This window comes from Tachypleus tridentatus, chromosome 13 (assembly GCF_004210375.1).
Source record: "Tachypleus tridentatus isolate NWPU-2018 chromosome 13, ASM421037v1, whole genome shotgun sequence".
Classification (NCBI taxonomy): domain Eukaryota; kingdom Metazoa; phylum Arthropoda; class Merostomata; order Xiphosura; family Limulidae; genus Tachypleus; species Tachypleus tridentatus.
In genome coordinates this window covers 106,671,739-106,695,703 of record NC_134837.1, presented here as the reverse complement: position 1 = coordinate 106,695,703, position 23,965 = coordinate 106,671,739, and the positions used below count along the sequence as shown (strand labels likewise).

The window sequence follows — 23,965 nt, the reverse complement described above, 5'->3', positions numbered from 1 at the left end:
GATGTGCAACCCCTAAGTTCGCGAAATTTTTATCTTAAGTGCATGTATATTTACTATAGTATACACGATTTTCTCGTTTTGCCTCCGTTCCCCATCACAGATGACTTTATTTTTCTTCATTCTCAGAGTACAAATGTGACGGCATAAATATGTCACACGCGGATCTCATGCACTGGCGCCGCGGGTAACGAAAAATAATTTTGTACTTACGAAATAGTAGAACTGATATTCCCAAAAAAATAGCTCGGACTGAACAGGTAAATCTAGAAACATCATTGCGATTACTCACCATGAAACTCACCATGAAAATAAATTGAAGGTTTGAACCCAAAACTAGCATTGTTTACTTGATTACGAAAGTAGAAACACGTGAAACTTCTTGTAAATATAAATCTACAAAAAACTTGAATTGGAAAAAAATCTTACAAATATAAGTATTTACTTTCAAATAAAAAAAAGAAGCTCTTATTAATGAAAAACACTTTTGAAGATCATAAACGAAACCATATTTTTCTTACAAAAACCTAACATTTGAAAAACATGGTAAATTACAAAATTTTATGAATTGTAGCATATCTATTTTTAGATTTACTGTTATCACTGTATACCTTTCAACCAACACATAAGCGAATAAAACTATCTTTTCAATTGCTACTTTACTTTCAGAACTATCTGCAAATATATATAATATATAACAACACAACAATGATTTTGATATATATATATATAAAATTTATATAAGTTCTGATAATTTTGTATATTTTATTTAACCATCTAATTTGAGAAAAACAGATATTTATAGAATAATAATTAATTATATACCTTCTTAAGATCATAATTATCTACGAGTATGTTTTTTGCTAAAGAACGATATTTTATGGTGTTTTTGGTATTTTTATTTCATATTACTTTTTATACGTTAAATTTAAAATAACAACTTTTGTAGACAAGGTTAACTTTTAATAATCATATGCTAGTACGGCCAACAGATGGCGTTAATTTAGTCGTTGAAATAATAATCTATGCTTCATCTCATATTTTAAAATGTTAATTGAATTTAAATAGACGAATGTTTTTGACATGAAATTTTGAAAATGTTGTTTAACTATTTAGAATTATATTATTAAAACAATACTTGTTTGAAGACAAGCTTTTAGTGATTTAAACACAAATTATTAGTAATATTGCCACAACTTTGCCACAATTTTTTCTGTTGAACGTTGCTTTATTGTCAAAAAAGTCTGGTCATGTAAGCATGGAGACTTATGTTAACTAATCATTCTTCATTCAAAATATATTATTCTTTAAGCATTTAGTTATAGTATTGTTTTTTGCCCAAATACAAATGCCATTCATCTTATTTCTAGTTGATGTGTATTTCATTTCACTTATTTTTTTTCGCCCTCCAGTAGCTTAGCGGTATGTCTGCGGACTTACAACGCTAAAAACCGGGTTTCGATACCCGTAGTGGGCAGAGCACAGATAGCCCACTGTATAGCTTTGTGCTCAATTCAAAACAACAACACTTATTTTTCTTATATACTAAAATAAAAAAATAAAATAATTAGCACAAATTATTCACAAAAAAGAGCATATATAAATATCACAAAGGTCATCAGATGTCAACATATACGAGATAGTACGTTAGTTAGTATGATGCTTGATCTTTTAAAAATTTATAAAAAACATTGCTTGTTCTGATAAATCTTTCATGTTAAACTTTATACTATAACTTAAAAAGAACTATATAAGCAACACAAAACTAACATTATTAATCACAAACAGACAGCAAATAAGAGAGGGGTGTTCATAAAACAAAGGAGTGAATTTCTTTTCTATTCACTTGATATGATTAAATTATAAAGACTGAGAATTAAGAGACAGAGAGCTTTTCTCCATTTGTCAAAAAAACTAACAACAACAGAGCTGTGTTATAGACTTCCCTCTTTTTTTTTTGGTCCTCTCAAGGATGGTTTGATGATGTAACACTTTCAGCCATCTTAAGTTCATCAAGCAGCTGTTCTATTTAACACCTCACAAACATTTTGTACGTTTTTTGGTTGATATAAATTAGTGTTTCGGAAACAGAATTCCTCTATCTCTCAACACCACTTCGTAAAAGTTTTCTTTACTTTATTAACTTCATTTATTAAAACTCGTGATGGGCTAATTCACTTATTCTTTTGTAGCATCGTCTATTTAGTTATGCATGTGAAATGTGATATATTTTGAGTCCAAGGTAAGAGAAATTTTGGACATACTGGTGCGTATGCATGTGTGCTCTTTTTCTTCAATGTTTACACGTTTATAGAGGCATTGATAGATAAGTAGTAAAAATATTACCCGACTTTATGCGAATACTTTGAATAATCACACAAAAAAATATATACTTGATTAAAACAGCATCGCAATCTAGAATAATGTTTGAAAATTTTCAACTTTTCCCAAAGAACTTTATGGCGTTAACAAACACAATACTTACCAATGGAGTTGTGTGACATAAATTTTATGATGAATAGTTAAATTTAAAAACAATTGTGTGTGTTTTACACTTTGATAGCTATTACATGTTTGTATTAGTAGAAGCTGCAAAATAACACGCAAAGTACGCATTGAAATAAATTGCACTTAAAAAATAAATACCAAATCTACAGGTAACGCCAGTTGAAAGTAAAAGGTTGGGTGGGCCTTGAACCATTTAAAATATCGTCACTTTTGGAGACTGATAAACAGATATATTTTCAGTTAGTTAAAGTTTGGTTAGTATTCATGTATCAAGGGTATATAAAATTCATAACACACATATATAATACAGAAAATCACATATTCGTTTTGTTGAAAAGCTTTAACGATTTCACATATTCTACGAAATATTCTACTGACATCAATCCTAGAGAGACAATGTTTTAACAATTGCAACTATAGTGAAAACGTACTAAGGCTTACAATGGTCTAATTTTCCTGTTCTTGTGCGGGCATCGTGTATTTAATTATGTATATCAAACTTGATATATTTTTAATCCAAGAAGAAAGGATTACTATGTATGCACGTGACTTACATATAATCAGTGCAGTCTTGCTAACAATCGAATTTTAATAAAGCTATGAGAAAATTTAATCAAGCAAGGACTTGCTCAGGTGCTTAAAACTGCGAGTCCATATTAACTTGCATGAAAACAAAATTCATTCAGATTATTCATTACTAAACTGTAATTTATTTTACATAATGTGTTTATGTTTATCTTTTGCTTAGCTAGAAAACTAATTTTTGGTCTGATATTTGCTGTCTGCCTCAGGTATGGTGTATGTATATAACCATAAAATAAGAATTGTTAAGCAGTCATATTGAAACTAATATAAAATGCACAAGTTATATGTCCAATTTATATTTATGTTTATATATATATATTCAAACTATATGATATTTGACATACACAAACAGATCACGCTCGTGACAGTAATGTTATCATATTAACGAAACGAACACTAGCAGTGTTAAAGCACCACAGCATATTGTTATATACATTTCCATCATATAGATTCTCTATTAAATAGTTATCTAACATAATTTCTTAATTTGTTCCTGGAAATATCTGTGCCATCTAACCATCTATATTTTATCCGATACTGATATAAGGATTAATATTGATGATACTTTTATCTCTGTTGCAGATGTAAAACTCGTTTTGACTACTAATGAGATTTTGTGCTCGAGTATTAGCAGAATAATGTTGAATGTTGTGTGTTTTAAATTTTTTGAGCTTCGCATACTTTCTTTACTTAAAAGTGTGTTTCAGGATATAATAATTATTTTTAGTGTTGTTCGGGCTTTTTTCAATGCTATTACTGTAAATTAGAACTGGTTTTCTTCTGAGCTAGAATCACTGGAACACGAAGACAGGGATTTGTCGGACATGCTGGTAAACAGAGATTGGTCATCCATTCCGTGTAGATTCAGTTTCTGCTTTATCTTTGAATTTTCCTGAACACCACAAGCGTTGTCTTCGGATAAAGCATTATATTTTCTAAAATAATTGTTTTTTGTTTGTTTCTTTTGACCTCTTAGAGAGAATAATTGGTGAAGACTTCTAAGACTGTTCCGTTTTGTGAACTCCAAATCTTTGACGCACATTTTTGAATTCGAGTCTTCCTTCTGGAGTATAATGGCCTCACTTTGACACTGAAAAATATCATTTGAAGGAAGACGCAAGATTGGAGAATTGGAAGTGCTGGAAGCTTTTGTGTCTTCATTGCTTCCAAGATTAAAACGAACTCCAAGCGAGTCGGAACTGCTAGCTTTTGGTCCAAGAATTGTTAACTCACTGTGATTTACATCCAAATCCTCGGAATCCGAGCTACTCCGTAAGAGTTTTGATGCTGAGATCGATCGTCTAATTTCCATCACATCAGTTTCTCTAGTTTCGGGAATAGAGAAACTAGAAGATGACATTGTGATACGTAATGAATACTTTGGAGTTACTTCATCTCGTGACATTCGTCTTTCATATTGAGATTTTGTGAGATGTAGCATTGGAGACTGGCGTGGAGAATTTTGTGGGGAGGGAGAGTTCATTTGGTACAGGTAGATTTGATTCAGAGGGATCCCACCGTTTATCTGTTTATCTCGAGCGAATGTGAGGACATCCATAATCCATCGTACTTCTTTCCAGATATTATCAACTTGAGTCTGAAAAAGTTGAAGCTGAAATAATCTTTCCCTGGCTGCAGCTACTTCAAGTGACGAGAAAGCCTGCAACAGAAAACTCACAACTTGTTACTCTGGAAATCATCTCAGAATTGCTACTATCAAAATCATTGAGAAATTGTTACTATTGCAATCGTTGCAGAACTTTTCGGATGCAAGTAATCTAAAATTTTTATTAAATAATATATTCCAATCTTCTTACTACGGACATTTTAAAACTACTTTTTATATAATTATTTTCAACTTTCTGTGAAATCACCCCAAATATGTTGATATGTAAATCACCTCAAAACCATTCACTATGTATAGCATTATATTATAGTCTAATTATATTGTAAAACATATATTTTAGCGAATCTTTTGCATTTGACAACATATATAAAAGTAATAAAAATAGTAATTAAATGCTATTATTGAAGCCTCAGTTCATTCACCTCACAGGAATTCAACATTTCATTGTTCAAAAAGTTATTCCTGGAAAATATGGCTACTCATGTAGTAATTTTTGTTTGCTTTTGCGTATTCATCCGAACCTTGTTCCTATACTTTTTGCATTACCTAGGCCCGGCATGGCCAGGTGGTTTAAGGCGTTCGACTCGTAATCTGAGGGTCGCGGGTTTGAATCCCGGTCGCACCAAACATGATCGCCCTTTCAGCTGTGAGGGAGTTACAATGTTACGGTCAATCTCACTATTCGTTGGTAAAAGAGTAACCCAAGAGTCGGCGGTGGGTGGTGATGACTAGCTGCCATTCCTCTAGTCTTACACTGCTAAATTAGGGACGGCTAGCGCAGGCAGCCCTCGAGTAGCTTTGCGCGAAATTTAAGAAACAATTTAGCATTGCCATCCTTGCATTGTACGTAATTTCTGCAATTTTTTATTACTTGTGTATTCTCTCTTTTTTTAATTTCATTGTAATAGGTTGACAAGTGAAGATTTGTTTTGCCGTTATATAAAAGACTATTTAATGTAGATATTATAATTTAGTTTATTTTGCGAATAAATATTGTATGACTGCTTACTTTTTATTATAAGAGAATTAACAGCAGACGATTATCGGAAGTTGTGTTTGTAAGTCATTGTTGTCGAGTTTAGTAATAAAGATACAAATAATATGAATGAGCGGGAAACAACAGACAGACAAAATCGACAGAAGAAGAGAGTCAGGGTACTGCCAAGCAAAAGTACGGTGTGAAGTTAACTGCGGTAAAAGTGATAGACCAAACGATTAACATAGGCCTAACGTTTAATATTTTAAGAGCAAAACTAGCAGTAGAAAAAGAAGGATTTATTCCGTCAAAACGTGGTTTTAAAATAACTGAATCAGCTTGAATCACTTTGACAAAAATAACGGAGAATATTTCGAAGAAAGGAAAACAGACAGTTACTGGAATAACAGCATACGACTGCTATAACTCTCGTTACTATTCTAAGTGAGTTAAACCCAGTATATTAGTACAATAGAAATAGAGAAAGGTAGTTTGACTTGTCAACTGAAATTCTGAAGTAATTGAATAGGCCCAATGGACGTTTGAATTCAAGAAGAGAACCATACAGTGTTTATGATATCGCTATGACCTCTGTAGTAAGTTGCTGCAGGTACGTTTAATTAGTTCCGAGTATTACGTCATTTTTAGAACAAGTTGATTTTTGAATTTATCTCCAACAGATATCTACTGTATCAGAATTTTAAGCCTAACAAAAACGAAACGCAGTATTTATTTATAATATAAAGAACTATAAGTAAAATCCTTTAATTGACAAGCTGGCAGAACACAAAGCAACATTAACATCTGACAGTTTTATTTTTATAATTCGATGATAATATATATTATATCAGTTTTGTCAGTTTTTCATCGATCTTCTAGACCTTAAATGTTGCTATTATACCAAACAAATGGTTACATCAGATATCAATCATCATTGGTTATAAACTTGACTTGTTGGGACTTAAAATTGAGAAATCTACTATAAGAAAAAAAGAAAAGAAAAATATATTATTTTTATATTCATGTTTACTTTCTTTTTGGCACTGCTATCCCTACATTATTTTACATTTGCAAAATATTTTTATTACTTGTTTTGTGATGTTTTTCTCCTGACAAGAAGTTTGTGTATAAAAAGGTTGGCACTGTAAAGACATCGATTGTACACCGCACAAAGCATTATGTATTCAACATGCTACAGTCACCTAATATTTTTTTTAACTAGTAATTTCTGTTTCACACTGTACTTAAGCTTTTCAAAGTAACACCATATTTATGTAAAAAAAAGTTAACCTAAGGAATAATGATCAAATCGTTTACACTAGAATTACGATTTTTTAGCTTACACTAAACACTTAGTAATCACTTATTCCCAAGTATTAACATGGTTTTCTGTCGCACTAGGGCTAGACATGGCCAGGAGGTTAAGGCGCTCAACTCGTAATCTGAGGGTCGCGGTCCCCGTCACATCAAACATGCTCACCCTTTCAACCGTGAAAGTGTTATAATGTGACGGTCAATCCCACTATTCGTTGGTAAAAGAGTAGCCCAAATGTTGGCGGTGGGTGGTGATGACTAACTGCCTTCTCTCTTGTCTTATACTATTAAATTAGGGACAATTAGCGCAGATAGCCCTCATGTAGCTTTTCACGAAATTCAAAAGAAAGAAACAAACTTTTGTACTGAAGCTAACACGAAAACTTTACACATTTTGGCTAGCTTTGAAAAAAAAAAAAAAAAAAAAGAACACTTCAACCAGTTCCCAGTTCTCAACTTTAACTGTTATTTGTAAGTATCATACAGTAATATATTGAATGTGACAGCCATTTTTCTTGGCTCATCCATTCATAGAAAACATGATCGTAATTAGTGATGCACGTAACAAAGCACAATTCGGAATCTCATATATTTGTCCATTAGTAGAGTATCTATAGTTTTAAATTTGCTTTTTTAACCCAAGTATATGTAATACAAAATCTTATCGCTGTGTAAATCTATGTTTACTTCTTCTTTCCTTATAATATCAAATAATAATCTTAAAAGTTGTGAGAAAAATCACGGTATCTGTAAATGTAATTTTTCCACATTTTTTCTGGTTTGTAATTTCTTATTTAAAATCATAGATGTGTGAGAATATCATTTTAGACCATCTATCGTTTATCTTGTAAAAACAAGACAGTACCAAAGAAGCCCTCGAACAATATCAGCACTCGTCCCATAAGATACAAGAGATGCTATCAAACGCTATTTGTATATACCGTATAATACTTTAAAAGTTGCTATTTAAACATCGAATTTGAAAAAAGTCCAGTTAAGGTGATTTTTATCGCAAAATATTTAATTTAACCAATTTGAACTCTGTTGTACATTAGCAGCTTGTATATATATATATGTATTGCAACTTATTCTTTGTAACCAAGTGTTCATTTTATTTTTGAATTTCGCGCAAAGCTACACCAGGGCTATCTGCGCTAGCCGTCCCTAATTTAACAGTGTAAGACTAGAGAGAGGGCAGTTAGTTATCACCACCCACCGCCAACTCTTGAGCTGCTCTTTTACCAACGAATAGTGGGATTGACTGTACCATTATAACAACCCCACGACTGAAAGGGAGGGCATGTTTGATGTGACGGGGATTCGAACTCGCGACCCTCAGATTACGAGTCGAACGCCTTAACCCCATGGCCATGCCGGGCTTTCATTGAACTGGTGGCAGCTGTCGTAATTGAAGTATATTTTGCAAATGCTTTGCATTTGCGTACTTTTTAGATTTTTCAATTATTAAAATATGAGTAACCTAGTTCTCAGTTTATTGAAACTCAGTAAAAGAGATGTTTTATTTCATACTACGTTTTTTTTTTTTGTAATGTGATATTTTGGTTTGTTTCATATCCTTTAAGAAGGCCACAAAAGCATTATCTGAGCTGTTCTTATTATTTAATTGTGAATTGATATACAAGAGTGAAGCAGCTAGATAACAGAATATATTTACCAACTACTTGGCTCTCTAACTGAAAAATGAGATATGGCTGTTACTAAACTCTTCAAACAAAGAAACGCAAAAGCCAAATTATGAGACAACTTGTTAACAAGTTTATTCTGGGTAGTTCTGTATGACATGTGTGAAACTTTGCACATTCACTGCTGAACATCCAAAGTCTGCAAATGCAAAGTCCACGCTCACTAGGTGAAGTTTAACGTCACTCAACGTCAATAACGAGTATGCCTCCCGTGAGCATCAATAACTGCTTGGCATCTCCTGCCCATGGAAGCGATGAGATAACGAATCACATCCTGTAGAATGGCTGTCCACTCAGCCTGCAAAGCTGCTGCAAGCTGAGGTAGAGTCTGCGGTTGAGGTTGTCGCCGTCGCAGACGTCGGTCCAACTCGTCCCAAAGATGTTCGATGGGGTTTAAATGTGGTGATCTGGAGGGCCAGGGAAGAACTTTGATGTTGTGGTGTTTCAAGAAGACAGTGGTGAGTCGGGCTGTGTGAGGACGGGCGTTGTCATGTTGAAAAACGTCGTTGACGTTCACCATGATGGGTTGCACATGAGGCCTAAGAATCTCGTCGACGTATCGTTGAGCCGTAAGATTCCCTCGAATGTGCAAAAGGTCTGTTCTGGCATTGTAGGCGATGGCAGCCCACATCATGACGCTGCCACCACCAAATCTGTCAACATCCTGCACACAGTTTGCTGCAAAACGTTCACTTCGGCGACGGTAAACACGGGTCCTTCCGTCCTGCCTACGAAGCATAAAACGTTATTCATCGCTGAACCAAACATGCCTCCATCGTCGATGAGGCCATACTCGATGTGCCCGAGTCCACTGCAGCCGTGCTTGACGATGTTGCTGGGTGAGGATGACGCCTCTGACTGGATGTCGAGGTCGGATTCCTGCATCTCGTCGACGGTTGCGTACGGTCTGATCGGAAATCCTACGCAGCCCTGGTATGGTTGAGGCAGTAGACGTCGCAGTGGTGGTCCTATCCCGAAGGTGACGTAACCGGATGTAGCGATCTTGTGAGGGCGTGGTCACACGAGGTCTGCCAGATCGTGGACGGTCACGAGTTGATCCATGTTGTTGGTGACGATTCCATAGCCTTGTGATGGTGCTTGGGTGGACATTCACAGCTCTGGCAACATCTGATCGAGATTCGCCTGCTTCCAAGCGACCAATGACGTTGTTGCGTTGTGCTTCAGTCAGTCTTGGCGTAACTGTATTGCGTGTCGGTGGCTTAACACTGAGCTATGGAAACCGAGAACCCGTCACTTTTATAGGGATTTTGCATATGTTGCACTTGCAGAACATGCAGATCTCTCAAACAAATTTATTGGACACGCATGCGTTTTGGCGAAAAATTCGATGTTTTCCTCCGTTGTCAAAGTGCACAACTTTTATTGTCATTTTGGTCTGAAAATCAGTGCCTTAACACGTGTAACATCACATACTCTGATCTTGTAACGTTATTACATATATTTCTCTCTAAAATAACAAAAATATCCCTTTTGCGTTTCTTGTTTTCAAGAGTATATTATAATGTACTTATGTTGATTTTATTTTAGATAATAGAACGTGAACCGTGGACCTTCGAGTCGACAGTGTGGTAGGCTTACAATGATCGCCCATAACCTTAAAATGAACTCCATAACAATATATGTTTCTAAGCTTATAAAGTCATATAGCAAAACATTCACCTGATATCATACAATCATTTATAGAATAGGATTTTTAATAATTAGTTTTATCTTTATTTCATATGCGTGATTATACAAAATTTGTTTAATAAATTAAACATCTCGCTTAAATTCATTATAATATTGTACAAAAACATCTTTCAGTTATATTTAGATTATTTCTCTGTTTCTTGAATATTTATTTGTTGTCACAGTTTGCAGCGATGCTATATCTAAGAATTTTTATTAAAGTTTTCTTTTACCTGTTTGGCATTAACACTGCATTGCAGAATAAAGACACCAATCTTACCTCTCGCAGTGCATGTTGGGCCATTAATGTATCCATTTCAAGGATGGAGGAAAGTCGAGAATAGTGGACAATGAAGTTGTATCGGTAGGTTGTCATGTGAACTGTGGTGAGGGGAAAATGATAAAACTTGACTACTTTTTTAAATGACACGTTATTACTATGGTTACGACTTTAATAACAAAAATTGGCGTTAACCGTCTACAGAAGAAAAAACAAGAAATCTTCTTTAAACAAACTGTTAGAACACATTGTTTTTCCCGTTACAAAATATTTATTAAATAATGTTTGAAGATCTTTATTATCCAGTAAAGAGAAAACATCTTTTTATTTTCCCTACTTTACAGTAGAACTATGACAGAACCATAACACGAGGTAAAGACACTCGAAAAACCTCTAGAAAACAAAATACTTTTAAAACATTATCTGAAGACAGATCGTCATCAAACTTGTTGAGTGTTCCATATTTTGTGTAAGATTGTTGAATATTCAACCACATAATTTATATTTATAAATTTACTAAATTGTGAAAAATAAGTCCGGAAATGCCATGAGTAACAGTTTCAGTAACTTACGTATTTCAAATACTTGAATAGGAAGTGGAATACAATCCATTCGCGACGTTAGATCATCGTACTGTCCAGGTATAGAGCAAACATTCTCAACAGGCGGCAGCACAAGTAGAAAGGACACATTTGGACTCATTTCAATAACGTCAACGTCGTACAACCTGTACAGATTTGGTATGAAACGTTTAAATCACAATAAATCCTAATAAATAAAAAATTATATGAATAAACAGGCTTACTTAAAGACAACAAAACCATACCGTTCTTCCAATATGTATATATAGACATTTCAAGTAAGTACCTTACCTATGAAACCCTAATTCTACTACTGGAATGCCATAAGATGAAAGTAGGTTTTTTGCTGCTGATGAAATTGCTTTTTGGAACTTCAGTTGAACGCTAGATGGCGAGATGGTAGTGTCTGGAGACTTCTGAGATTTCAGCCATTCCCATTCTTCTCTAAACAAATACATAAAACATACCCATTAATTACTACTATACAATAGTATAAGTCACTTAACGTTTAATAACTGGTTTGAAGATTAAAACCTAATTTTACTTTGAATACAATGTTCTTTACGTTTAGTTTCAACGTACTTTAAACTTGAAGGTTCTGAAAGTTTGGTATTGTCTTTTGCTTCAGTTTTTTCAGTAAGGTTTGTGCATAATCTGCAAAACAATATTAAGTTTGTCCTGCATTACAAATCCTGAATTGCTTTGATGTATTAGCTAACGAACTTTCAAATTAGTGGATGTTGAACGCTCTGGAACTTAACTTGAAGTTCATGAAACTGAAAATTTAAAATCATCTAGTGAATAGTTTTCAAGCAGAATAAAATAATCACACCAGTGAGCATATTATGGCTGGAGTGAATTTTGTTACTTCTCAGCTTACTATGGTTGTTTTAGTTCTACATTGTAACAATACTTAACAGCGAGAATAATAAAGTCAACATTGACCATTTATCTGTAAGTTCTGGATCTCAGTTAACAGTTAATTAACAAGGAATTGCACTATTTTAATCCCATTTTGTAGGTTAAAACTTTGAGTCTGAATTTATGTACGTCATGTAGAACATTATTCAATACTTACGTGATTCTGTTTTCAGGGCAAATCATAGGCGTACTTTCGCAGTTGGATAGATCTGTGGAACAGTTTTTTGTGTTTTTTTTCAATATAATGTAAGATACAAGGCTTTATATGGCTTCAGTATGGTGTGATTTGAGATACCAGGTTGAGTTTTATATGAATTATGTTACCACGTTAACACCTATTCGATTTAATTACCTTTAGTGTTTTAAGACAATGTTTTGTTATACATTGTCTTTTATATAATATTATACGATTTTGTACGTTCTAGGTTTTAATAACTATGAAACGTTTCTTTCACCATTACAATCCTCATATTTCAGAAATATTTGAAACAACCTGACACTAATAAGGAAGTAAAACAAAACTGAAACATATTTCCATAAATATTTGATGACGAAGAAAATGTTATACAATGTCTTCTTCCATAATAACCTAACGCTACTGAGTGCATATTTGTATAAGACGAGTTTGTATTCATAATAATCGGAAGTTACTGAGTACGTTTATGTAAAAGAAACGTTTCCATACCAATCTGGCGTTTCTAGAAATACACAATGTTGTACCTGCTCAGGCAGTAAGTTGAATTAATACTATTATTTTATTTATAAAACAAGAAATGATGCATACTGCATTTAGATCATTGTAGGTAGAGTAACGAAATAGTTGTTTTTTTTTTTTGCGTTTCTTCCGAAATTGATGGAAATTTTAATAAATATTTCCTATAAAACTCTGAACATATGTATGTATATATGTATCTATCTATATGTGTTAGTTGTTTTAATACTGTTACATCAACGTAAGTTTAGTTGATGTAGCTTGGCAATAAACCAGTAAATCTCTTTTGGACATTTAAAGGTTAATTTTGGATATTTTTGGAGTTTGATTTTTGTGTTCATTTTGAAACATTTGCTCTGAAAGTTTTCACTGAGTCAAGTAATGTTATTTGGTGTTACTTAATTGACAAAATTAATAAAAATTGAATACCTAACTATATAGATGGTAATGATAATAAATATAGGTTGTAAGTAACTGATACAGTTCGTGATGACTTACTGTAGCTATTGGCTATTTTATCGTATTAGCTCGAGATGTAAAATGTTAAGTTGTATTTGGAGATTGTCATGGAAATTTGTAATTAAATTTCTATATATAATGCAAAGTAATAGGCAAATATACGCCCTGACAGACACAATACCCACTAAGCGCGTTTAAAATTTTACCAGTGGAAAAGCAGCATTTTCAAATAAAACTTATACGTCTAAAACATCGTCTTAAATAAATCATCGTGTTTTTTAAAGTAATTATTCTATAAATGTGTGTAATAAAATTTAATATTATGCGTATTTTTACTGCTTCATTTCGTACATAGTATAGGAGTTGGTTCCTTAAAGACACCGATTGTATAGTGTATAAACTATAAATTATTAATTATGTACATTTTACAGTAAATTATTGTTCTTCTGCTGTTTGCTTGTAAATCCTGTTTCACCATGTACTTAAATTTTTGTGAAGAAATACCAGATTTTTGTAAGAAAGTTAACTCCAAGATAACATTGTTTATTCTAGAATTATGATGTTGTTTTTTACACTTATGTTAAATACGAAGAAACAAATCGGCTTTCCAATACTTCTACGAAATGTGCAGTGACTTATTTAATATTCTACAAAAGTTATACATACAGTTTACCAGGCTGGTAAGACAATAATAATAATAGGAATATTTACAATCAGGCCGTTTTGAGCAGATATGTGCTTTTATTCATCTTTATACGTGTACATCTTTAGCAGTCAATAATAAGTGTTTTAAAGTGTTGTTTCAACTGAATCTTTAGTGTTTAAGTTGTTTATTGTCCGAATATTTTATTAGGATTTTGTGCGATTCGTTACGATCCGTATTATGAACCTCTATCGTTGTTCACGATGTTAGTTTGGGGTAAGCAAGGAAAATTTACTAAAGAATGATAGGTGGTGAAACTTTTCAAAACTGATTCAAATATTTTAGAACTTACCTGGAAACATGGGAATTCTCTCGAATCCGGCTATATGGGAGGACGTTTGGCGTCTTCTTGGGCACTAACACTCGAATGACGTCAACAGAACTTTTCAGTTTTACGTATCCTAGATAGAGTCCACGTGGTAATGACTTTGTACTTTCACGATTGTAATTAATCATGTCCTGGAACATATTACCAACAACATTAGCATGAAGTAGAGATACCACAAGTTTCCAATATTAACGAACATGATTACTAATGTTTGGTTTGTTTTGAATTTCGCGCAAAGCTACTCGAGGTCTGTCTGCGCTAGCCGTCCCTAATTTAGCAGTGTAAGACTAGAGGGAAGGCAGCTAGTCATCACCACCCACCGCCAACTGTTGGGCTACTCTTTTACCAACGAATAGTGGGATTGATCGTAACATTATAACGCCCCCTCGATTGAAAGGGCGAGCATGTTTGGTGCAACCGGGATTCGAACCCGTGACCCTCGGATTACGAGTCGAACGCCTGAACACGTTGGCCATGCCGAGCCCCTAATGTTTGGAATCAGTAGGCTACATTTTGCAAGAATTCATCAACAAACTTCAAGAAAAACCACAAATATTCCACGTGTATAACTGCTTTCGTACAAGCTTTCGACTGCTATACTATTGCCATCTTCAGCTTATAACTTGAAAAAGGCCTTACAGTAAGACAATCGAAAACTTCTTACGATTTAATTCTTTACATGAAGTAATATGATGTAGTTTTATCTGATTACGACCATGTTTTAACTGTTAAGATAGTGTGCCATATTTCTCTCTCTCTTTGTTCTTTAACGTCATCATAACAACAGTTAATTTGTATTATATGTTCTCTTTGTTTTCACCCGAAAATCTAAAGTCTATCATACAGAAAGTATTGACGTTTTTGGTCTCATCATAGTATTCGGTAAACGATAAAAAATACTAAATTTGCTTATCAATAATAATTAGTTTTAGAGCTTTCAATCACTACAACATATTTGTTCATCGGTTTACCTTATGTAGAGAAATACTTTAATAAATAATTTCCTCACCCTGTTTGTATCAAGATTTTGGTAAGAAACTATTGCATTTTGTAAAGTAAATAACCAACAGAAGATTTTCATTCAGTGTTAAGCTAGTCAATATACACTACAATAGTGTCTAAAAGATGCATTTATTCTCTCAACTGTAAGTTTAATGTTTGAAGGTGTGATGTTTCCATAGAACGCAGAAGTTGTGGATGCAGACATAAAGGGCTCATCTTGAAATCAAACCAGTCAGAGAGAAAGAGACGTTGACCAGCAATCCTTGACTTCAATCAAATAAGGACGAGAAGACTTTCTTCTTACTGTAATAACTTTCAGTATCTCAGATCATTTAGTGATTCACTAACTTAAATATAATTTATCAGACCTGGATCAAAGAAAGTTATAACAACATAAATATTTATTGTTGTTTCATATAAATAATTAAAATACCCAAGTGTCATAAACCATTCTTACAATGCCGTCAAGACTAAGATGGATTTATTTTTTGTTTTGAATTTCGCACCAAGCTACACGAGGGTTATCTGCGCTAGCTGTCTCTTTAGTAGTGAAAGACAAGAAGGAAGGCAGCTAGTCATCACCACTTACCGCCAATTCTTGTGCTACTCTTTTAACAATGAATAGTGAAATTGACCGGCATATATAACGCCCCCACGGCCTAAAGGGCGAGTATGTTTGATGGGACGGAAATTAGAACCCGCAATCCTCAGATAAGCCAAGCGCTGTAACCACCTGGCCATACTGGGCCTTTAAAATGGAAACTTCTTGACCAAAAGTAACTTCTTTTAGAAGATATCTTCCGCAACACCAAAACAACATTTTAGAAATTACACTATTTTCTCAAAACAAGAGCTCGAATCTAAAGTTACTTTGTTACATTTTGTATAACAAATTGTCATAACACCAAAACAACATTTTAGAAATTACACTATTTTTTGAAGCAACAACTCGAATCTAAAGTTATTTTGTTACGTTTTGTATAACAAATTGTTATAACATCAAAACAAAATAATTTCTGTACGATAGACTTATCATTTTATGATAAAAAAGTTTGCAGAATTTTAGGACATTATTTCATATGAAGCTAATTCATTAAAATATTACTAGCCCATAGAAATATTCCATATAACAGTTACAACTAAACTGATTGTATAGTTAAACCCCCAACCCCCCAATAACAGAAAGACGTAAACGTTTCTTTAAATATTTTTACGTTTGTAAATTTCTTTGTTTCAAATGCCGAAAAAAAATGTAGTAAAAATCACCTGTAAAGATGACAATAACAGCTCGCTCACATGAAGTGTCTCTCCTCCGTCACTTGCAACAATACTCGGTAGTTTTCTCAAGATTTTCGTTAGAGGAAGCCATCGTACTGATAAGCTGTTTAGTGTTTTCGGGTCGGAAATGTTTTTCACACTGCTTAAAACTACAATACTTTCTTTGTCCTTGATAGGCTTATAGTACAATTGTCCAAGATCTTGAACACCTAGCGCTCCCTGGAAAAATCACAAGTATTGTGGTTAGTTTAAATTAATTAATGAAAAAAATGCAAAATAAGACATGTAAGTTACGTAACATATCTCTATCAATGTTAATAATCCAATTAAATACCATTAGAATTCATGTCATATTTAATAAATGTTGTTTTGAATTAAGCACAAAGGTACACAATGTGGTATCGGTGCTCTGGCCATCACGGGTATCGAAACCCGGTTTTTAACGTGGTAAGTCCGCAGACATATCGCTGAGCCACTGCGGGACATTTAGTAAATACATTTTCTTATACTTGTTTATTTGTTATTAAGCACAAAGCTACATGAAGGGGTATTTGTGTTTTGCACACCACGGGTATTCAAACCTGTTTTTTGGCATCCTAAATCCTCAATGAGAATGGATCTTTTTCGGATAAAATGATTATATATATATTGATTGATTATTTTAAAATTGTTTGCTTGTTTGTTTTAAAATTAAGCACAAAGCTACACAATGGGCTATCTGTGCTCTTTCCAACGCTAGTATCGAAACCCGGTTTTTAGCGGTATGGGTCCACAGACATTCCGTTGTGCCACTAGGGGGAGGTCCTTATTTTAAGAACGAAACTCTTCTGTTTGAAAATCCAAAATAACAAACCTTGCTGCAAAGGCGTTATTAGGTGCTTAAATAATTAGGGTTTCGGCACTCTTAGACGCGTGAATTTTCGGTGTTTCAGCATGATATCGATCATCATTTTCTATTCTGATTTTTGAAGACGCCAACTGAGGATTCAGGGCATTGTCAACTAGAATCGTTTGTTTGTTTGTTTTCATAGAGCAAAGCCACATTGGGCTGTCTGCTGAGTCCACCAGCGGGGTACAACTAGAATCGGAGCAAGGGTTTGTTTGTTTTGAATTTTCGAGCACAGCCACATGAGGGCTATCTGCATTAGTCGTTTCTAGTTTAACACTGAAATACTAGAGGGAAGGCAGTTAGCCGTCACCACCCACCGCCAATTTTTGGGATACTATTTTACCAACGAGTAGTGGGATTGATCGTTACATCATAACGCCCCCTCAGCTGAAAGGGCGAGAACGTTTGGTAGGACAGAAATCCGAACCCGCAACTCTCAGATTGCATGTCAAGCGCTTTAACAACGTTAAAATTTTGTGTTCTAAGAACCACTGAAATTTGCATTTCTGTTTTTGTATTTGAGAAAATACACTTCTCACGCTAGATATGAACTATCATATCACAATTTTATAATGGCATTCGTGTAGGACAGTTTGACTAATTCTGATGATAAACCGAGACAGAAACTGACATCAATTACTCTTTACTAATATTTCCATATGACGATTAGTCACATGCAGTTATATCCATTACACCTTACTAGCCTCTCCAGCTAACGACTAGTCACCTTCAGTAATATCTATTGCTGTACTTTACTGGTCTCTCCGTTTAATTGTAAGTCACATGCATTTGTCAACCATAGCTTTTATTTAGTGACAATCGTATAAAAGGAGTTGGTAGAACGTGATAGAAGTTGGTTTTGAACAGACAATTACAGGAATGATATTTAATTACGATGTTCTTGATAGACGGGAACTCACTTCATAAACTGCCAGAGAGGCTTTATTTCTTTCCAATTCATTGTAGACTAATCAACCATTGTTGTGTTTATTTGGCTTAAGCAATCATTCGACTTATAATCAGTTTGTCTTGTATACGACAACAAATGAAATGTTCTACAAATTATACATTACAAATTATAGTTTGCTTGTACAAACAATAAAAAATTAATATTTTTTGTTATTAAAATTCTAATGCATTTTTGTTTTCTTTCACTGTACTTCTCGGAGGCGTTAGTAAATAGTTAAAAGATTCTTGGATCGGGTCCATAGGCGCTGGAATTTTCAGCGTTTCAGTATGAATCGATTATAGTTTTTTATTTTTATTTTTCAAGACACCAACTGAGAATTCGGAACACTGTTAAATAGAATCGGAGGAAGGACCTCCCTGTGCCAGCGCCTAGCAACCCATCAGGTACTATTACCTACAACAAGAAGTATTACATTTTGGTTTCACTCTAAAAAAAGTTGAAAGGAAATGATCATAGTAAGGTGAGCCACCCAATATAGACCATTTAATAAGACAGTGAGACCTAAATACTACAAAAAGCAACTTATAGAGAATCGTAAAAGCCGACCCGGCATGTCCAGGTGGTTAAGGCACTCCACACGTAATCCGAGGGTTGCGGGTTCGAATCCCGTTACACTAAACATGCCCTTTCAGCTGTGGGGGCGTTATAATGTGACGGTCAATCCCACTATTCGTTGCTAAAAAAGTAGTCCAAAGTTGATGGTGCTTTCCCTCTAGTTTTGCACTGCTAAATCAAGAACGGCTGGCGCAGATAGCCTCGTGAAGTATTGCGAGGAATTCAAAAATAAACAAACTTTGGCTAAACAATAAATAGAAGAGGGTAATATGTGTTTTTACTGCACTACCTACAAGACGAGCCACAAATTTTGTCATACATATATATGAATGAAGTAGATCGAAGTTTGAAGTATTGCTATAATTTTGAATCAAGTCTCAATTTTGTTTGTTTTTAAGTACAAACCTACAAAATGGGCTATCTGCGTAAAATACAAACTTTGAATAAATAAGAAATAGAAGATGGCAATATGGTCCGATGAGTCGCGTTTCAAATTTTTTCGAAGTGAAGATAGAATAAAAAAGAGATGAGGCGAATGTCTCTTTCTTCTTCAGTTTTATCATCTGTTGGATGTAGTGTAATGGTGAAGGAAAAGTTCTTATGCTAGAATAGAGACCAACTGATTCTTTTTGAAGGGTGAATGTTATCTGCTGGTTTACCTGGTTGTTTTTCTGGACATGTCCACTTTTATAATACTGCATTTCTACAAGAGATTTTTAAAAACGGTAATGAAAAAATCCACTTCAATCGTTATTGTCCATCTATAATTTGTTTGAAGAGCGCGAAATTCATTCCACTAACATCCTCTGGTGTGCACAACCACTTGGTCTTTTTCCTGTTTAACGTTTTAAAAACGTTTCATCGGTACTTGTGGGGTCGGTGATGAAAAAGAACTCGAGAAATGAGTAACGTTTACTTCGCGATCTGGAATCCGAAAGTGGTGGCGGTACTAAAAATAAGGTAGTTAGGGAAACTTCATAGGGGACAAAAGTTGGTACACGCTTCTCCTGTGCGGAGGAGCTGTGTTTGTCTATCCCTATCCTTTGAATTCGTTGTGCTAAGATATTTAAGCTAACTAAAAAGGAAACACTAAAACTAGAAGATAGAAGTAAATTTTCTAAACCCCCTTAGCGGATATAGCGGCTTAATTAGCTAACTGACGTAATATTTTATGTTTTAGGTGCGATTGTTTCTTTAAAATTAGTCAAATTGTATAGATGCAGAAAATTAATAAAATAATTATGAAGCTAGGATAAGACCCTTTGACAGAATTAATGCTTGACGTATAAAAACCCTTAAAGGAACACTACTTGAATAGTAGAATTCAGATAAGAATTCACTTTGTTGTCTTCCATTTGCGAATTTTGACAATCATTATCGCGCTTGTAAGCCTCGCCACGCACAATTAATTTTACAGTTGTGTTTGGTACTGCTTTAATTTTGGCAAAGCCTGGTACAAGAGAATCATCATAAACATATTCCCAATATATAGTACCTCGAGATGGTAGACCAAAAATGATCTGCAATTGTGGTTCTAGATAAAAGTTTTGAAGTTTATTACTGAATGTGTATATCAGCAGAATGACATGCCGGTGGAAGTTTGGTACTTTTTGTGTGAATAAAATTGGCCTAAATACTACAGCTTTTCAAAATTTAGGCTTCAGAACTTAATTTATAAAGAATCTTGTAGCTTGTGGAACACTAAGATTTATATGAGATGTATAGTTTTCTAAATTCAGCAAAAGGCAAGTAATGTTGGAGATGACTTTGTTTTTACCTATAAACTATTTGTTGAATAACATCCTGTAAAATCGTGATTTGTTGGTAGATATTTATAGTTATAACTGAAACAGTATCAAAAACGGTAATATGCCTTTTCTTTGCCTCTAATACAATAAGAAAGAATAGTTCACGTGCACCAATGACATTATAATAATGAAAACATAGCATTGCTACGTCAGTATCTGGAGAACAGACGACAATTGCACCCCAACCATTGGGTCTTGAGTATATATAGTGCAAGTGCATATTTTTATGTAGTGAATACTATCCTTTTAACAGTCTCTCTTGGTGGGGGAGTTAATAGATAAAATAAAGGTTAGCTGTAAAAAAATTCTTTTATATTTATTTGCTGTTAAGAACAAAGCTACACAATGGGCTATCTGTGCTCTGCCCACCACGAGTATCGTAACCCAGTTTCTAGCGTTGTAAGTCCGCAGAAATACCGTTCTACCACAAGAGGGTGATATTTATTTTAGAAGCTTCTAAAGGTTTTGTGAAGGAAATGTGAAACTCTAAGATCAAAAGCTATTTCTAGTCTCAACACGAAAATCAAAGACAAATTAAGAGTTTGAGTCAGCCTCTGATTCCATAAATCCACTCACACGACAGACAAATCTGTAGTAAACTAATTAGTTAAAAATTAATTTTTCGTATTTAAAACATTTGTCATGTTCACTAAAAGCTTACCAAATTTAGTGAAGATTCACATAGAAATTCAGAAACAATATCTATAGTAAAAGCTTACCAAATTTAGTGATGAGACACATAGAAATTCAGAGACAATATCTGTAATATTATTAATATAAGTTGGTTACAAGATAGGTCATTTTGACTAACCATTATGCGTAGAGGTAATATGATATTTCTCATAGTTGTTTCGAAAATAAAGCACTTTGTTCATGAAAAGTACGACAAATAATCAAACATTAAATACGCAACTGACGATATAACAAAGTAAAAATTTACAAATGACATAATTATACACAGGTATTTATACTTAACCTCCTATTAAATCGCCCTTACCGCATAAACTTTCGTATTGCTACTCTTTTAATATTATCGAGGGGTGTATCTTTTTAAATCGCTTGGATGTCCATGATACTGGTTCCCTGACTATATACATCATTATTACCTGATGACCTGTGAATCAATTGTGGATCATATTCTTAACTCAATACCTAGATTATAAAATATTATACATTTTCCTTCTGGTGTCTAATGAAATCTGCGTCACTGAGTTCAGTTTATTTTGGAGATGAAAGATTGTTTAACTTCAATATTCGACCTGTTCAAATATAATGGGATGTTTGTTTTAATGATAGCATTTATATTAAGCCTGGCATGACCAGTTTGTTAAGACGATTGATTCGCAATTTGAGAGTTGCAGATTCAAATCCCTATCTCACCAAACATGCTTGTTCTTTCAGCCATAAGGGTGTTGTAATGTGAGAGCCAATCTCACTTTTCATTAGCAAAAGAGTAGCTCAAGAGTTAGCGGTGGGTGGTAATAACTATTTACAGTCTAGTTTTTCACTGCTAAAATATAAACAGCTAACGCAGATAGCTTTCGTGTAACTGAGCGAAATTTAAAAACAATCATTCATATTTTTCCTAAGCTAACGTGAGCTGTCAATACTAGCAAAATGTTACTTATCTATTAGTAAAAGTAAAAAGTCAAGTAATAGTGAATAATCAAACTGGATGATCTGCAAATACGAAGATATACTAAACTTGTTTGTTATTAACTACGTTTATAAAAATCAGTGTTTGCATATGTAGTTTCCTACAACAACATATTTTTATTTTACAAAAACACAATCATATACGGTTTCGTAATCCCTTTTTTGTTTTACATATCAGTATACAGTTAGCTAGTTTCCAAGTGCGTTTAAATTGTTAAGCTTTCAAACAAATATGCTTACAAAAATTTTCGATGTTTAGTTTGCCTTGTTGTAAGAATATCAACCTATATTCTCTGACACTCCAATACATAAAATATACAATATCATATGTTTGTCAACCAGTAACATTGTGGTTTTAGATACGTGGATCAGACTTGTAACTCTATGATTTTGCCAGGCAAACGTATATAAGAAAGAGACTCTTATTCTTTTACAGAACTGTTTTGTTTGGGGTCCTAACAACTCTTTGTTTTGTACTGTGTTACTAGAAAATATATATAACAAATAATGCGTTATTTTGGGCATGCAATTAGATTTGGGGGCTGCTTGGTAAAAGTCCTGATGAGCATTAAAATCGAATCTGGTATGAGCGTAGTCCAAGCTTGATGTTTCTGACACACAAAAATATAGCTAATAAAAAGGAAACAAACAACTAAAATATAAATACTGAAGATCTATAAAAACAAGTATCGATTGATATATATGTAACCTAGCTGACTTTATAATATAGAAAGATACTTAAGTTACTTAAACTTATCCCTGTCTTGGCTCGGACTAACGTATTTACAATGATTAGCTAAAGTAGAGATATTATACAGATTTTTTTAAAATTTTAACTGAATCAGTTTTTGTAGTTTTGACATTTTATGTTGCATTAAAACCATTAAAAATATATTAATGTAGCTGTAAAATCTTAGCTGCTCTGTATTTACCTGCGAAAATTCATAACAGTGAAATTACCTCCTCCATCGAAGATGGATGGAGGTTGTGTTTGCACATCCTGAACGTGAGTATGTTTGTCAGCAAGATATCTCCAAAAAACATAAATGGATTTCGACGAAAATTGGTATACATTTGTACTATGATCGAACTTAGAAGTCATCAGTTTTTCGAAGGTCATAAAAAATTATGTTAAAATGGGAACCGATTTTTCACACTGTTTTTGCTCTGTAACTCAGTCAAAAATAATTGTATATTGATGAAACTTAGTGGGCTTATGTAGAATATTATTTCTCATGGTTCTGCCAATAAAAATGGATGAATTTTCTTATTTTGTGAGAGCTGAATATGATTAACAGTGGGTGGCGGAGGTATACGCTCTGTCGAGTGCCCGTCAAGTAAATAATGTGTCCCTAAGTTATATTATTGTCGTTACTCTTAAATAAAATAAACTTATTGGCCTTCTTATATATCATTATGAAACT

The 23,965-nt window shown here is 33.7% G+C and overlaps 1 protein-coding gene across 4 annotated transcripts in view; it reads right to left on the bottom strand.

The window, feature by feature from the left end:
• Positions 1-456: 456 nt before the first annotated feature.
• The window catches only part of LOC143238028 (ankyrin repeat and fibronectin type-III domain-containing protein 1-like), a 192,933-nt gene continuing 169,424 nt past the window's right edge, over positions 457-23,965 (bottom strand). For 3 of the 4 annotated variants that reach the window (XM_076477918.1, XM_076477919.1, XM_076477920.1), the window contains 6 exons: positions 16,652-16,882; positions 14,348-14,514; positions 11,552-11,704; positions 11,252-11,406; positions 10,680-10,780; positions 459-4,750 (listed from right to left, as the gene is read on the bottom strand). In XM_076477918.1, the coding sequence (XP_076334033.1) occupies positions 3,854-4,750; positions 10,680-10,780; positions 11,252-11,406; positions 11,552-11,704; positions 14,348-14,514; positions 16,652-16,882 (1,704 nt within the window). In that variant the 3' untranslated portion in view covers positions 459-3,853. Of the gene's footprint in view, positions 4,751-10,679; positions 10,781-11,251; positions 11,407-11,551; positions 11,705-14,347; positions 14,515-16,651; positions 16,883-23,965 lie in introns of all 4 variants that reach the window. The other variant, XM_076477916.1, reaches the window with a different exon arrangement.